Source organism: Spodoptera frugiperda, chromosome 10 (genome assembly GCF_023101765.2).
Source record: "Spodoptera frugiperda isolate SF20-4 chromosome 10, AGI-APGP_CSIRO_Sfru_2.0, whole genome shotgun sequence".
In the NCBI taxonomy this organism is placed as follows: domain Eukaryota; kingdom Metazoa; phylum Arthropoda; class Insecta; order Lepidoptera; family Noctuidae; genus Spodoptera; species Spodoptera frugiperda.
The window spans coordinates 10,162,830-10,178,777 of NC_064221.1; the positions used below are offsets into that span (position 1 = coordinate 10,162,830).

At 35.3% G+C, this 15,948-nt stretch overlaps 2 protein-coding genes across 2 annotated transcripts in view; one reads left to right on the plus strand and one right to left on the minus strand.

Moving 5' to 3' along the window:
* The window catches only part of LOC118277304 (protein EFR3 homolog cmp44E), a 501,236-nt gene that overhangs the window by 400,917 nt on the left and 84,371 nt on the right, over positions 1 to 15,948 (plus strand). The window lies entirely within an intron of this gene.
* The window catches only part of LOC118277082 (uncharacterized), an 86,615-nt gene that overhangs the window by 27,372 nt on the left and 43,295 nt on the right, over positions 1 to 15,948 (minus strand). The window contains exons 2-3 of the mRNA XM_035595747.2: positions 15,482 to 15,566; positions 14,983 to 15,227 (exon numbers count right to left, since the gene is read on the minus strand). Of these exons, the coding sequence (XP_035451640.2) occupies positions 14,983 to 15,130 (148 nt within the window). The 5' untranslated portion in view covers positions 15,131 to 15,227; positions 15,482 to 15,566. The remainder of the gene's footprint in view (positions 1 to 14,982; positions 15,228 to 15,481; positions 15,567 to 15,948) is intronic.

Genomic DNA, 15,948 nt, shown 5'->3' on the forward strand with positions numbered 1-15,948 from the left:
CGGCTGCCCACGGCTTAGCTATTACGTCTTTGTAGCTTGATTACATAGCACATCTCAAGTAGAAAAACACCCTTAGGCAAGTCAATTGTAAAAGATTTATATTTATAACCAACGACTCATTCATTAATTCACTCCGTTACTCATGTTTCAAAAATCATTGATATCAATTTTCCACAACATATATAATTATGTATGGGTTAAAGTATACAACTACTCACACGACACCTGTTCACACCACACACATCTGTACACGCAGACACGTCACAAAACTTGTTTGTTTGTTCACTTTGTCATCTTCACTATGTAGTATGTTTTATACTCGACTTGGGAATTTTATTTGGTTATTCATTATTGTACATATACGAGTAATTATCTCTTTTTATGACACCTTTTTTTTGAGTGGCAAAATCATCCAATGAATTCTGCCGTCTTGAGTGACGCTAGAAAGAGTGTCAGAAATTCTTACTGATCAATAACCACTCTGTTCCTACCCCTGTTTAAAGCTGGAGCACCGGTAACCCACTAGCTCGTTTATGACACCTACTACGTCGTTGAGCTAATCCAAAACGAATGGTGATCCGGTGATTACTATTTGTTTTGCATTAGCCCGTTTTATTATTATATTAAGGAGGACTAAGGGGGAGGTCTTTGTTCAGCAGTTGACGTCTCTCGGCTGATGATGATGATGATGATGATTATTGTATTATGGTACTTTTCTTGGTCAAAGTCAATTTTCTGTTGTAATTACACGAAGCGTCCTTTTTAAAACAACTCCCAAAAAGCAGAGCATCTTCAAAATCAATTAAGCTGTGTCTATGTCTTAAAATCGATGATCACATCCAACTTAGTCACCACTCACACTCACCAGAATAAATATCCGCGTGGATGACAAACAAAGCCTTCGTGTGTATAATCCAGTTTATACGTAGGTTTGTAAAGTACTTTTGAAAGATCTTGAGATCAATTTTGTTAATGTTTAATGACTCATTATAAGTACCTTTTTATGTATTTCTAAGTATGGGAGAGCCATGCTTCGGCATGAATGGGCCGGCTTGACTGGAGTGATACCACGGCCTCACAGAAAACCAACGTGACACGATGATAGCGTTGTGCTTCGTTGTGTAAATAAAGTTACCGGAGGCCCAGTTACACCCCTTCCCAATGTTCCTAATCCCTGATCTTCCAACAACCCTTACATTTCTAACCCCCATAAGGTAACAGTCATGCGCTACACGACCGAATATCATTCGGAGCGCACAATGTTTGAAGTCCGGCCCGAACCAAGTTCTATCGTGTGTGAGTACTTTTATTATTACTCTACTAAACTCGATCTTCTACTCTTTGTTTTAAGAAATATACTTCATTGTCTAAAATTTAATTAATTATTGTTATCTAGCCGGCTACTAAAAAAAATCTTTTTTTTTTTAGGGAAACGCCAATTTTTTTTTTGCAAAAAGACCCAGAAAATATTTACGAATTTTCATCTTTACTTTACGACACAAGGTCGGCCCATCCTTTCAGTTTCCTTATTTTTTAAACCAACACTCTATGATGCAGAGGTGCTAACTGACGTGTCCGTATTTAGGAGATTGATACACAAAGGCAGACACTCATTAGTGGGTAGTGAACCTTGGAGGCTTCCGTTTATCGTGGGCGAGTTTACACAAAAAGTTTGCTCACAATTTTATCTAGATTTGTACGGTATAATGAATGCAGATCTTTTAAGAGATGACTTTTTTTTCACCTCTTGTCTAATTGAAAGATAGGTGCTGAAAGTTTGTTTGTTTTGTTTTAATTGTAGTTAATTAAATGTGAATCTTTAACAAAATTAATTTAGGAGAGTTTTTTTTGTATGTAAATACTATAGGTTTTGACTGTAAATTATTGACAATACATTTTCACAATGCATTTTTTTTAAAGATGGTTACTAGTGTAGTTAAGACTCTTCTTTCTTTTCTTTTAAATTAGAACGTTTCCCAACACTAGGAATTTTTCCTGTGTGGTGCGTTTACAAACATTCAAGTTCACATACACATGACACCCAGACCCGAAACAACAATTTGTGGATCACACAAAGAGTTGCTCCGTGCAGGAATCGAACCCGCTACATGGCACGCCGACCGTTCAGCCAAATAAAACACACTGCCGCCTCTAATTGTGCGAGTAATTAGTCAACAACAAATGGGATGACTAAACATAAACATGAACAAATATTTATATACTGCTGGGTTTTTGGGGTCTTAGGCTTCACTGGCGTTATTTCGTTAGCTCAAACCGAAAACCAAAACCAAAAATAAATTGTATTTACGCATTAAATCATCACTCATGTTGTAATCTATGTAAATCTTATTATTAAAAATAAAACTGCAACACCAAGGAAGCAATGTGTTTTCATGCACAATCAAGTAGAGACAATACAAGGCGATAGAGTAACAAATATAACAATGTACATTGTTGCAGATAACTTCGAACCAGTTATTGAAGGCCATTAGAAGTATTCGCTATGTGGGATGACCGGATAGCAGGTATTGTTATTTGATAATATAACAGCACGCTTTTTAATCCACGAAGGAGTTGGTAGAGGTGTACAATATATTATAATTTAAATCTGTTATATATAAATTGTTAGGCTCTACAAAAAGAAGTGAGGTCCCTGATAATGCAACACCCACTGTTTAGCAGTTATACGTATTATGGGTCATATGTAATAGAGGGTAATCTATGTCCACCCGGGCAGAATTCTAGGTTTTGTAATAATACCAAGAATTTTTTAAAAGTAGATTAAATCTTACATTACTTTGTCTTATACCAGCTAACGACTAAGATTTGGAAATGAAGTGGTTCCACAAAAAGTTTAAGAGAAAGTACCTATATTTTAGCCAAGAGTCGAACCTGAGTTCCCTATATGCAGTCGGATTTGGTAATATTTATTTTATACAAAAAACAAAAATATAAACTTTAAGTAATCAAGTGACTATTACACGCTACAAAACCCATAATTTGAATAATACTATAACTGGCTTAACCATCCAAACTAATGTCTCCTCCTATTTGCTTATAATTATACAGACAAACATACCATCTAACCGGAATACAGTAACATTCCTTAGCCAAAGAAGTATCTAAGATGGTACGTGCGTGGAAAACGTCCTTAGCAAAAACGTAATGACGTAATCTATTAGTCAGTTTAACGGTACAAAGAAATGGGAAGGGAGCTCATCTGGAAACTAATTACGAAATTCTTTCACAAACAATCTTTTTGTTGGGTCTGATAACGGTAGTACTAGATGGCATGGTTGGTACAAATGAAGTGATATCACGGCCTCACAGAAAACCGCCGTGAAACAGCGTTGTTTCACTGAATAGTTGATGCCCAATTTTAATCCCCCAGCCTCCTCACTCCAAAAAGCCGGCGACGCTTTGGTAATAATGCAGGTGTCCATGGAGGAGCTAATTTCTTACCATCAGGTGATCCGTCTGCTAGTTTGCCGCCCTATACCTACCATAAGAATGACAAATAACAGTGGCATATGCGGATGAACTTGACACAACCTTCAAGAACCCACGTGGACAAGTATAAAATATTTGACGACGTTTATGACCTAATTTTTGCAGATGGTGGTGATCGAAGGCGAATTAAGTTATCCGGAGAACTTGACAAGGTTAATAAAGATTTTATTAATGTGAATCATGTAAACGAAATTATCAACAACCCGTAACAATCCACAGGCCTCAAGATAATTTGACACGTAATATAAACGGTTGGATAGTAGTTTAAAAGTTTCAAATTTTATTAGAGAGCGCTGCCGCTCCATCATTTCAAATATGTAGTCCCTTAGTCAGATCTTCTATCATCTGTAGAAAGTGTATAGACGACTAAAACCACACCAAAATGGACATAATAGAATTATTGCAACTTATTTGTGCAAATCTTTCAAAATTATTTCTCAAAAGCAATCAGCGGTACAACACACTATCATAATACACTATACAATAGATACAATAAATAGACTCAATGAAGGAAACGAGCAATAAATTACATACAAACATACCGATGTAAATAATTGCACTGATTTGAAAGTCTACATGAATAACACATACAATATCAATTCAATTATCATAACGGACAATAACGACTTGATAATAAGGAAACCATTCCAGTTAATTTGCTGAAATCTTAACAGTTTTAAATTACTTGCAATTATTTTTTTACATGTTTCGAATGGAAGCTGGGTTAGCAAGTAAAACTATAGGCTCGTTACTAATAAAGTTAAGAAATCACTTAAACCCACATAGAGCAATTAAGTTTCTTAACTTAACAGTGACAACAGTGACAGGTTGCCACTCCATCGCCCACGCGCTCTTCAAATTCCAATATAATCAAGTCATTTGTCCAATCTAAAACCACAAAATATTACGTAAACTAAATCAAAATACTCGCAATAAACTAATACAATGATTAATTATAACATTTATATCAAAATTTGCAATCATTCTATTAACGTTCATTGAAATGTTTTTACGGAGGATTTCGAAATCGTTCACCGCATAAGGCTCCTTCGTTTAGGTCAATGCCGACTCAGAAACTGTCTTTATATGTTTTATATCGTCATCGCATGCCGTTTTTGGACAGTCTGTAGCGCCAGATTGCAGAGGACCCGCCCCCTACGCAAGACACAAATGGGTGCCTCAGGGTACGATTTTGGGGCCACTTATATCGACGAAATCTTTTTGTGTTTCGAGGTAATACTTCCAATGGCTTTTGGTCTAGATTCTTATTTATTTTATTTTAAGGTAATTTATTATTAAATATACTCTCTATTAGAGGCTATTAGAAAAATAAAAAAACGATATAAGTTTTTAAACTGACATGGTCACTAACACTAACATTAGAACTTAAGACGGGATATTTACCATGTTTATTAATGTCTATGAGTTTCCGATATTTCGGCACTGTTGCAAGCGCCATGATCACGGATGAACTCATAGACATTAATAAACATGGTAAATATCCCGTCTTAAGTTCAAATAAAATACGATTTTAATGTTACTTACAGAAAGTCTACATTAACTTGTTCTGTATTCATGACTACCGTTTCTTACCTACAGTCCAATCCCATAACAACAAACAAAAAGTAAACTAATCATATTACCATCAAGCCATAACTACCTACAGATAATAAATTAGGAAAGGCCAATTACCTAACATAACGAATTTAGTTATGATTACTTACTAATGATTTACGATTTGTTATGTCAGAATAACACCTTGTCTTTAATTAAGATGATTTTCGAAGCATCATTCTAAAGAGATTCAAATTGGTTTATAAGAGAGGCTAGGTATTGCTAAACGCGAATTTGATTACTACAGTCATGATTTACTGTCTGCCAAATATGTATAGCAAAATTTCTAGTTTGCATGGTTGTAAAAACTCTGGAGGATGGAATTATAATGATTGAGCTTGGAACTGATAAATAGATGTTGCTACTAAATTGTACAGTGTGTTATTTACAGAAGCACGTCGTACATAATTTTTTATGAGGTTGTAGATTGTACGTGCTTTTGTGACTAAGGAAGATTATCTAAATTCGACTTTTAGTCGTTGACTGTTGGTAGATAATGTGTTAAGATTTTGGAACACCCCTTTTCCCCTTGAATATTAAATTAATAAAACAAATCATCAACATACTTGTTGTTGTCGTTGAAATAGGCAGAGACAATAAAGGACTAAAAAGAAATATCCTTTCTAGACTTTAAGTGTGGGAGAGCCAAGCTTCGGCACGAATGGGCTGGCTCGACCGGAGTGATACCACGGCCTCACAGAAAACTGACGTGAAACAACGCTTGCGTTGTGTTTTGTTGTGTGAGTAAGGTTATTGTGGGCCCAATTACTCCTCTTTCAAATCCCTGATTCCCCAAGAACCTTAAATTCCTAAACCCCAAAAGGCTGGCAACGGACTTGTAATGCCTCTGGTGTTTCGAGTGTCCATGGGCGGCGACGATTGATTACCATCAGGTGATCCGTCTGCCCGTTTACCAGCTTATACACAAAAAACGACAGTTCTAAAAAAAAATAATGTCGTATAAATCAACAATTTCACAACACCCAAAAACGAATGCGAAACTACAGGCGTGGCTGCGAAATTTCATCAAGTGATTACAAACCAATAAATGAATTTGGCACAACACCACCGTCCACATATTTCGTGAACCCTTATCTTTGCATACAAGACCTGCGAGTATGTAAGAATGTAGTAATACATTACATCACAAAGCTACAACCGGCCAGCGTATATACACGGTGTAACAAAAAGGGGGTATACATATCAAGTGCACGGTTTCTAGACAACATAACAAACGATACGGGAAGGGTTTTTTAAACTCATGTTTTCATGGAACGAAGTTATGAATTTTTCCAATACATAAAATTCCAGAAACCGAACATCAAAATTAGGTAGATACAGGTACTAGGCGATCAGATTTACAGAAGAAATGTTTCGTAATATAAGCGAGTGACCCCTGTAGTGTTGTAATACGTTTGTATGAAAAAATCAAGAACCAAGCGACACCAATTATTTTGTATAGAGATTCTATTCAACCTGTATTCTTCAGTGCTTCTTGATGTATTTTGTTACACGCTGTATACGTGTGTACCCAGCGGGCATTAAGCACTTTTACTATTGTCGGAAAGTGGCTGGGAAGAAATTATGATCGTGTTTTGTTTCTAGTTGCTATTACTCAATGTGATCGGGCATTGGTATTAATTGTTAGGTAATTGTGATTGGCCGGGCGCTCGTATTGGATTAGGCTTCCTGTAGTCGTGAGGTAGATTGTAATAGGTGGTGGATTACTTGGTATTGATTGGTGTGATATTGGTATTAAAAAAAATTGCTCTATTTCAGATTTTAGTTAAGACAATGCTCTGTTAATACAACTTTCGCTGGTTCATTCCTAATTTTGATCGATATTGCTTTGCTGAGTTCAATTTTTTAATGTTAATTGGCATTTTCTTAACCTGTAATTTCAATATTCCTTTTAAACTGCAAGTATCGTCACGCTTTTTTATCACCCCACATTACGGCACGTAATGCCACTGTACAATATACACCCACTTTTTACCATTTGCGTTATAAGTCCCATGTAATAGGGGTAAGCCTATTGCCACATACTGGGCACATATCGGACACAATTCTAGGTTCCGAAATTTTCTAAAACGGAAAAAAAAACAGTTCTTTGCCCGGCCCGGAAATCTAACCCAAAAGCACTTGTCTGGTGTCCTACCCATCGCATTTACGACAAATCGACCAACGAGGCAGTCTGACTCGAAATAAAAGTGTATTATTTAATTGGTTTACAATACTTCTAGTAACTAGTAACACACATCATGTCCAAATGACCTATCACAAAGCGATTAAAACATTGCACAAGATATAATAATTATGTCTTCAATATTTGACCAGTCTGGGAAATTCGGTGACGCAATTATGCATGGATGACCTTGCACATAAGAGGTTTGTGAAGTAAGGACACTATAAGGAAACAAACTGTACAAAATATATTGCGAGAATTCTGTACTGTTACTACAAAAGACATAGCCTTGTTTTTAAGCTAAATTATGCCTAGAAACTTTGCTGGTGATGATGCAATTGCTTTAAAGAGACTACTAGTAGAATTTTGTTTTGTAAGGGTAAAACCGACATTTTAAACTAATGTATTATCTATGGACCTTAAAGACAGTCAGGTTTGTAGTCTTCACTTTCGAAGTACTTAAGAGTGAATAGAATAAAATTGGGCCCAGTACGCTGCCTAAGCTCACCCTATATGCCTCTGTAACATAACTCAATGACGTACAATTAGTACAAACCAAAATTTTGGTTCACTCACAGCCTCTATAATGTTGCTCTATTACGTTTCTTTATTATCGTCATATCAAGCCTAAAAGAAATACTGCTATACAGTTCCACAGATTCTCTATTTTAAGATCAAATATTGAAACAGATTCTCTATTTTAAGATCGAATTGAATTGGACCCAGTGTGCAGCTTAGGCCTTATTCCTCTATAACATAAACCAACATACAATTAGTATCAGCCTAAATTTGTTGCACCCAATGTGCTACCCAGCCTAACGATCTATTTCTCTGTAACATAACCCAATTATGCGTAATTTAGTACAAGCAAAATTTGGTTCAATTACAAATCACCCTATATCTTGCTCTTCAAGTTACAAAACACTTGATACATTCCATAGCTTACAAAACATAGTCATCACAATAAAAACAACTACAAATTAATCTTCAACACGATGTTTACGAAGATGACTATCTGTCACTCCCTACTGATTAACGATTCTATTTTAATCATGATAAGGTTCACAATGATGTTCATGTCAAAGTTTTTGCTGACCTTAATGAAGATGAGCAACAAGACATGCTCACTGATGTAGATGTAACAATGATTGGTGAAAAAATTGATGTAACGTCTAACGTGGTGATTGAATTGTTTGCAGATAGACATGTTTTGATAAGATTAAGTATAGAAAAAGTTATGGGATAAAGAAAATTGTAAATTGTCTAATCAACACAGAAGCATGAGTGATTGATTTTTTCTGAAAATGTGTTGTGGTTTGATTTCGAATGTTGTAATTTACAGACAGATTACATATACGTTGATGCTAATAGTTTGCGAGCGTCAATCTCCAAACTACACTGATGTTCTTTATGTGGACCGTACATCAAAATAACATTCAAAAAATACTTTAAATGTTAAGTCTATACCTACATAGAAAGCTAATGATGAAACGCTAAAAACGTTATAGTGTTTAATAACAAAAATCAATACTATAGACATGTTCAGTTAAATGCATCAAAATCAATATATTTATTTAATAATTTACACGAAGCAACTGCTGTCTGACCTCCATAACCTCACTGCTTAAATCTTAATACATATGTACAAAGGTTAGATCAATGGTCAGAACTCACACGATCTTAATTGACCCCCAGCAATTGTTTGGTAATATTACTTTGACTACTGCGACTGTCTCATATAATAGAGATATTATTAATATTTCGTAATGTTTTATTCTAAATTCACGATCGGCAACACACTCACGATATTTCTGGTGTTGCAGGTGTATTAAGGCATATCTATACACACATCAAATCAATCAAAACATTTTAATGCATTCATAGTGTACAGTGTGGTCTATAATAAAACTGTAGAAGTGTTAATTCTGTACATTGAAAATATTAAAAAAAATAGTAAGGGGTATTGCTAGGTACATACTGAACCCAAAAATGTGACAAAAAAATGTTTGTCTGTCTGTATCCATGCACAGATACGGGTATGGTACCCAAATATCACAAGTCAATAACTATTCCACGCGAATGAAGTCGCCGAAGAAGGTAAAAGCTAGTTTTGTATAAGTCATATTTTAAGGAGGACTATGTTCAAATGTGGACGTCTTGTAGTTGATATGATGATACTGGGCACACATTGATCGTTCGCCAACAGGCGGCCCGTAAGCTCGGTTGCTGTGGTATTAATATGTTATATAATGTTTTCATCAATAGATCCTGGCTTACAGGAGTTGCAGCGGTTTTGGATGTTGTGGCAGCAGATGATGTAACTGGGATTTTCAAAATGGCAGTACTACTCCTAGCCTATACTAACATTGTAATTTTTCCTTTAAAGCAACCAAGGTGTTTATAAAAAAAATCCTTCTAAAACTGATCATTATTCTGTGAAGCATTCCAACATTTTTGCATTGATGCGAGGACAGATGTTTTGATAAGACTAGATGCGACTAAATTAAGAGCTCGTAGAGCATCGTTAAGTAGGCAATAGGATATATAGTATAGAATAACATTAAATAGACAGAAACTACGGGGTCAGAGCCCATTCGTCCCCTAAGATTCGCACCCTGTGCCCACTTGTCCCCTGCAACTTTTGAGGGGCCCATTCGTCCCCTGAAGAATATTTATTTTTTCTGGAGAGTAAGTACTTACCAATTTTAAACACCTTATCTATTCGTAACCCGTTATTTTAACAAGCCATTCGTAGTGAGACAATTTTACATCGTAAGCCTATCGACAGGTTATATATTATTATCATGACGGATTATCATTCATCATAGCTCTTTTTACCCGACTGCGCCAGAAGGAGGGTTATGTTTTTTTTAATAATCAAAAGAAATGTTATGATTTATTAAATTAATTCCGATAATAAACTGTTTACAAGTGTACTATGTTAACCGTTTCTTATGTAAAATATAGCTAATTTTATCTCAGGGTACCAATAGGTACCTGAATAGGTGCCGAATCTTTAACTTATATTGTATATTTATTAGAGGGGACGAATGGGTACCTTAAAAATAATATTTTTAATTAAAATATTAACTGGTCCCCTACAAGGAGACCAATGGGCACCTATATAGGGGCCGAATCTACAACTTTTTTGCTGGGGGACGAATTTTAGGGGACGAATGGGCTCTGACCCACTACGGGGTCAGAGCCCATTCGTCCCCTAAGATTCGCACCCTGTGCCCACTTGTCCCCTGCAACTTTTGAGGGGCCCATTCGTCCCCTGAAGAATATTTATTTTTTCTGGAGAGTAAGTACTTACCAATTTTAAACACCTTATCTATTCGTAACCCGTTATTTTAACAAGCCATTCGTAGTGAGACAATTTTACATCGTAAGCCTATCGACAGGTTATATATTATTATCATGACGGATTATCATTCATCATAGCTCTTTTTACCCGACTGCGCCAGAAGGAGGGTTATGCTTTTTTTTAATAATCAAAAGAAATGTTATGATTTATTAAATTAATTCCGATAATAAACTGTTTACAAGTGTACTATGTTAACCGTTTCTTATGTAAAATATAGCTAATTTTATCTCAGGGTACCAATAGGTACCTGAATAGGTGCCGAATCTTTAACTTATATTGTATATTTATTAGAGGGGACGAATGGGTACCTTAAAAATAATATTTTTAATTAAAATATTAACTGGTCCCCTACAAGGAGACCAATGGGCACCTATATAGGGGCCGAATCTACAACTTTTTTGCTGGGGGACGAATTTTAGGGGACGAATGGGCTCTGACCCGCCGAATCTACAACTTTTTTGCTGGGGGACGAATTTTAGGGGACGAATGGGCTCTGACCCACTACGGGTCAGAGCCCATTCGTCCCCTAAGATTCGCACCCTGTGCCCACTTGTCCCCTGCAACTTTTGAGGGGCCCATTCGTCCCCTGAAGAATATTTATTTTTTCTGGAGAGTAAGTACTTACCAATTTTAAACACCTTATCTATTCGTAACCCGTTATTTTAACAAGCCATTCGTAGTGAGACAATTTTACATCGTAAGCCTATCGACAGGTTATATATTATTATCATGACGGATTATCATTCATCATAGCTCTTTTTACCCGACTGCGCCAGAAGGAGGGTTATGTTTTTTTTAATAATCAAAAGAAATGTTATGATTTATTAAATTAATTCCGATAATAAACTGTTTACAAGTGTACTATGTTAACCGTTTCTTATGTAAAATATAGCTAATTTTATCTCAGGGTACCAATAGGTACCTGAATAGGTGCCGAATCTTTAACTTATATTGTATATTTATTAGAGGGGACGAATGGGTACCTTAAAAATAATATTTTTAATTAAAATATTAACTGGTCCCCTACAAGGAGACCAATGGGCACCTATATAGGGGCCGAATCTACAACTTTTTTGCTGGGGGACGAATTTTAGGGGACGAATGGGCTCTGACCCCTACGTAATAGTGTTTTGTTTTAAACGTAGAATTATAATAATTTGTAAATCCTTTTTTATGGGTTCCTACTTATTTATCTTGGTAATTTATACCATATTATGGTATGTTCATGAACCCTTATAGGACTATTCATTCCCAGTAGTCCTTCGACCGACCCAGGACCCGAGTCCCCAGGCCCGGCACTTGCGACCACTTGAATAACGAGGCACTATTGTAATACTCAACAAATGAGGCCGTCCACAAAAACATCAACATTATACTTCAGTTATTCTGTTTATTTAATTTTAAAGTTGTCCACTACAACAACCGACAACGGTCAAGGTCACTACCTGAATACAAGCTTTTTTAAAACAAGTTTTAAGTTAACTCGACTATTTCAAAGAAATAGACACTAAACGACAAATGTTAGACACAGTATTCTATTATGAAGAGGATGTTTTAAATGTCTTACTTATCATTTGTATTTTGCCAGCCCTGTACTAAAGAAATTAGTTAATTTTAATTTATTTATTTGCTTAGGGGTTTCGATACAGTTATTGTCGAGAAAGTCTCGAGAAATGACGATAATGTTTCATCGGAGTTCATGACTCTTGATTCTAAGTCCACTTTGTCTTGTAGAGTCAGTGGAGTAAGTGATTAATAAAAGGATCATTGGAAGGAACCCAGGAGGCCTTTGCTCTGAAGTGGGACGATCATGGCTGAAATCAAATCAAATCTAATCTAAGGATCATAGAACACATTGTTAGAACTACCAAACAAAAAGTCTTTACATCGAATAACAAACAACAAAATGTAATACAAAACATCAAATTAATAAAACTTCCAACATAAAAATGGTACTTAGGTGCACTTAAAATAAAACATACCAAATTAATGTACCACGGCGACCATAAAACAGTGACAATGACCTTCAATGCACTGAATGTTAGGTAAGACATGAAGGCAAACCGACATGTAACAAACATAATTAAATACTACAATATTTAAATCAAACCACTAAGCACTTAAAAATTTAATAAAATAAGTCATAAAACTCAGAAACATTTTAACACACAAAGACCAAAACCAGTTCTAAAATTTAATATTAAATATTTAATAATTAATAGTAAGAAATAAGACAAAGTTGAAAATGAGGAAAATAAGTGTGGGAGAGCCACGCTACAGCACGAATGGCCAACTCAAGCAAAGTGATACCACGGCCTCACAGAAAACCGACGTGAAACAACGCTTGCGTTGTGTGAGTGAGGTTACCGGAGGCCCAATTATCCCCTATCTTCCAATGCAATCTTCCCAAACCCCGATTCCCCAACAATCCTCAAATGTCTAACCGACCCGCCAAAAGACCGGCAACGCACTTGAAACGCTTCTGGTGTTTGAAGTGTCCATGAGCAGCGGTGATTGCTTACCATCAGGTGATCCGTCTGCTCGTTGTATCAGATAAAGGATGTCCAGTAGTGCAAGAAAATGAGATTTTGGGGATGATGACGATGATGAATGTGAAATCGATTTGCTCATAGAAAAGGCGAATGAAAATGATACAAAGTAATGACTTAATGAGAGGATGAAACACCAGATAAAAATATACTAGCTGAAGAAAAATAATATCAATCTGCGAGCAAACATAAAAAAATAATAATTAAGAAGCAGACAGGCAGAATATAACAAAATAAAGATACGACAGATTTAAGATACAACATATTACCATTTTCCTTGTTTATAAATATCCCAAAATGTGAGCATCGTGTGATAGATGTATGTCGTGTGAATGTCAGGAGATCCTACTAATATAAGTTTTTAAACTGACATAGTCACTAGTAATATGATCAGAACTCAAAACGGGATATTTAACTTAGCTGGCGGGACGGGATACTTAGCTTGCAACAGTGCCGAAATATCGGAAACTCGTAAACATTAATAAACATGGTAAGTATCCCATTATGAGTTCTAATGATGATCCTGCTAATGTTGCCTATAAATGTGATAAAGTATGTTTTGAATCCATTGCAGAAATAACTAGACGAATTGAGATGATCGTTGCCAAAGATTATGAAGTTCCTATAGATAGATAGTTGCTAGATAAGATGTGAGTAAATTCGTTCTCAGAAATCTATTTAAGTTGTATTATATTTCTGCTTCTTTTTTTCGATAATACAATTTTTATAAACTTGAACAGACAACCTGTCGTGAGGAAAAGCTATAAATAACTTTTCAATTCAATCGTTAGCTGATGTTTACCTATAACCATTAGCTTTACAATTCCAAACGCTGGTATACATAAATAAAAATCGTTCTTACAAAATGGCTACAACAATTACGTCTAACGTTTTTTCTTTTACACTTTCGTCTCAATTTCACGTATAAACTGTTGTTCTGTATCAATATTTGTTTTATAAAACGGTGATGGCCCGTTTGGTCGTAAAATATGCCAATTATAATTCGTCACGTTCAATTGCGGACAATTAGTGATCAAATTGTTTATTTGATTGCTTTTTGTTTGGTGTGGCCTTGTTTCTTATCTTGTCTTTGTTATTTAATTCTATTGATGGCATATTTCTCATCTTACTGTTGTGTTTGTTTATTGAACGGTAACTTCTAATGTTGCATGTTGTCCTAGTACATTTTTTAGAACATCTTGTGTTTGCATGGAGGGGGAGATTTTGTACAATGGCTGACATTTGTGATGTGTTTTGAATGTTCTTTTTTTTTTGTTGTGTCTTGGTGAGTTAACATACTAGTCAGGAGTTTACATAACTCGAGTCGGCACGAGTAAAGAATTTGGAATTTAGTCTGTATAATATTGATAAATAAAATGCAAATGCCATATCAAGCATTCAACTGCAATGTAAATAAAATAATACATACAGTTTTGCAAAACAAAACCAAAAATAAAATATTAAGGAAAATTGGCTACAAAAAGCTAATAGGAAAACAAGAATTTGACTAAAAAGAATAAGCTTCGACGGAAGATAAACACAAAAAAAAAACAAAAAAAAGGAAAACGTTATTAAAATTAGTCTTATTAATTTGAACGAATTAGTCTCAAGGTGAATCGGTTATTTTTTGTTATTTACAACCTCTTTTGTAGGATTTCCGATACCGAGATAGATGGAAAATTAGTATGTTAACGAAGTAGTCCCGTCTCTATAGAACAAGAGATGTAACCGAGTTAGCTATCGATATTCGAACTCACCGAATCGTTTCACGTGTACGTCCCTATTAAATGATACAGTTCTCGGTTTTGTTTCTTTCGTTTCCTTCGTTTCGGTATCGACCTTCGTATCTTTGGCTACCTTATCGCCATCTTCGGCATTATCCGACTTGACAATTTCATCAGTCATTGGGTAGATGAGGTACCCAGGTTTTGGTACCTCAGTTACTGTTTCGGTTACCGTCAACTCGGCAGTTTGCGTTTCGGTATCATCGGTATTTGCTTATCTGTAAAAAGTTTTACCGACTTAGACCCGGTTTGAAATTTTGGCAGCTATTATAGCTTCCATGTTTAGAAACATTGGTACATGAATTAAAGATGGATTCTTCATGTAAAGATGAGTTAATTGCGTTTGAAAATGGCATAAATATTTGAAAATAAAATATACCAAAATGGAACCTAAATGTATAGAAGTACCATGAATTTCTATGGGATCGTTGCAGTAGCAGTAACCATAGTTATCAATAAACGTGATTCATACCTTCTCGGGCTATCGTACATTGGGGCGACTGCGTTGTTCACATCACCAACAATCGTGGCTTTGACCGCATTTTGCACCAAAATTCCTGTAACAAAGAAAATATATTGTTATTGATTTATTTGTAAGCTCCCTTTGTCTCCATGCTGTCTTATAGTTATGATAGTATCATTCAGTTAAAAAAAAATTACAACTGTACTATCTCTGCTAATCAATCTACGTCTTCTTTTTTCACTTATCCCAAACCACTTGAAGTCTTATTTATCAATATTATCTTATTTTTCCACTTCTCTCCATCAATCGCCATGATATCATTCATCTCCTTCTATTTCATTACTACATACTGTCCTTCTATCATTATGTTGTGTAGTATTTTTATTTCTGTTTTTTATAAAAATATTTTGGTTTTATTAATATTAATTAATGTTTTGTGTGTATTTTTGGTGCATCGTGCCCAGTACTGAATAAAT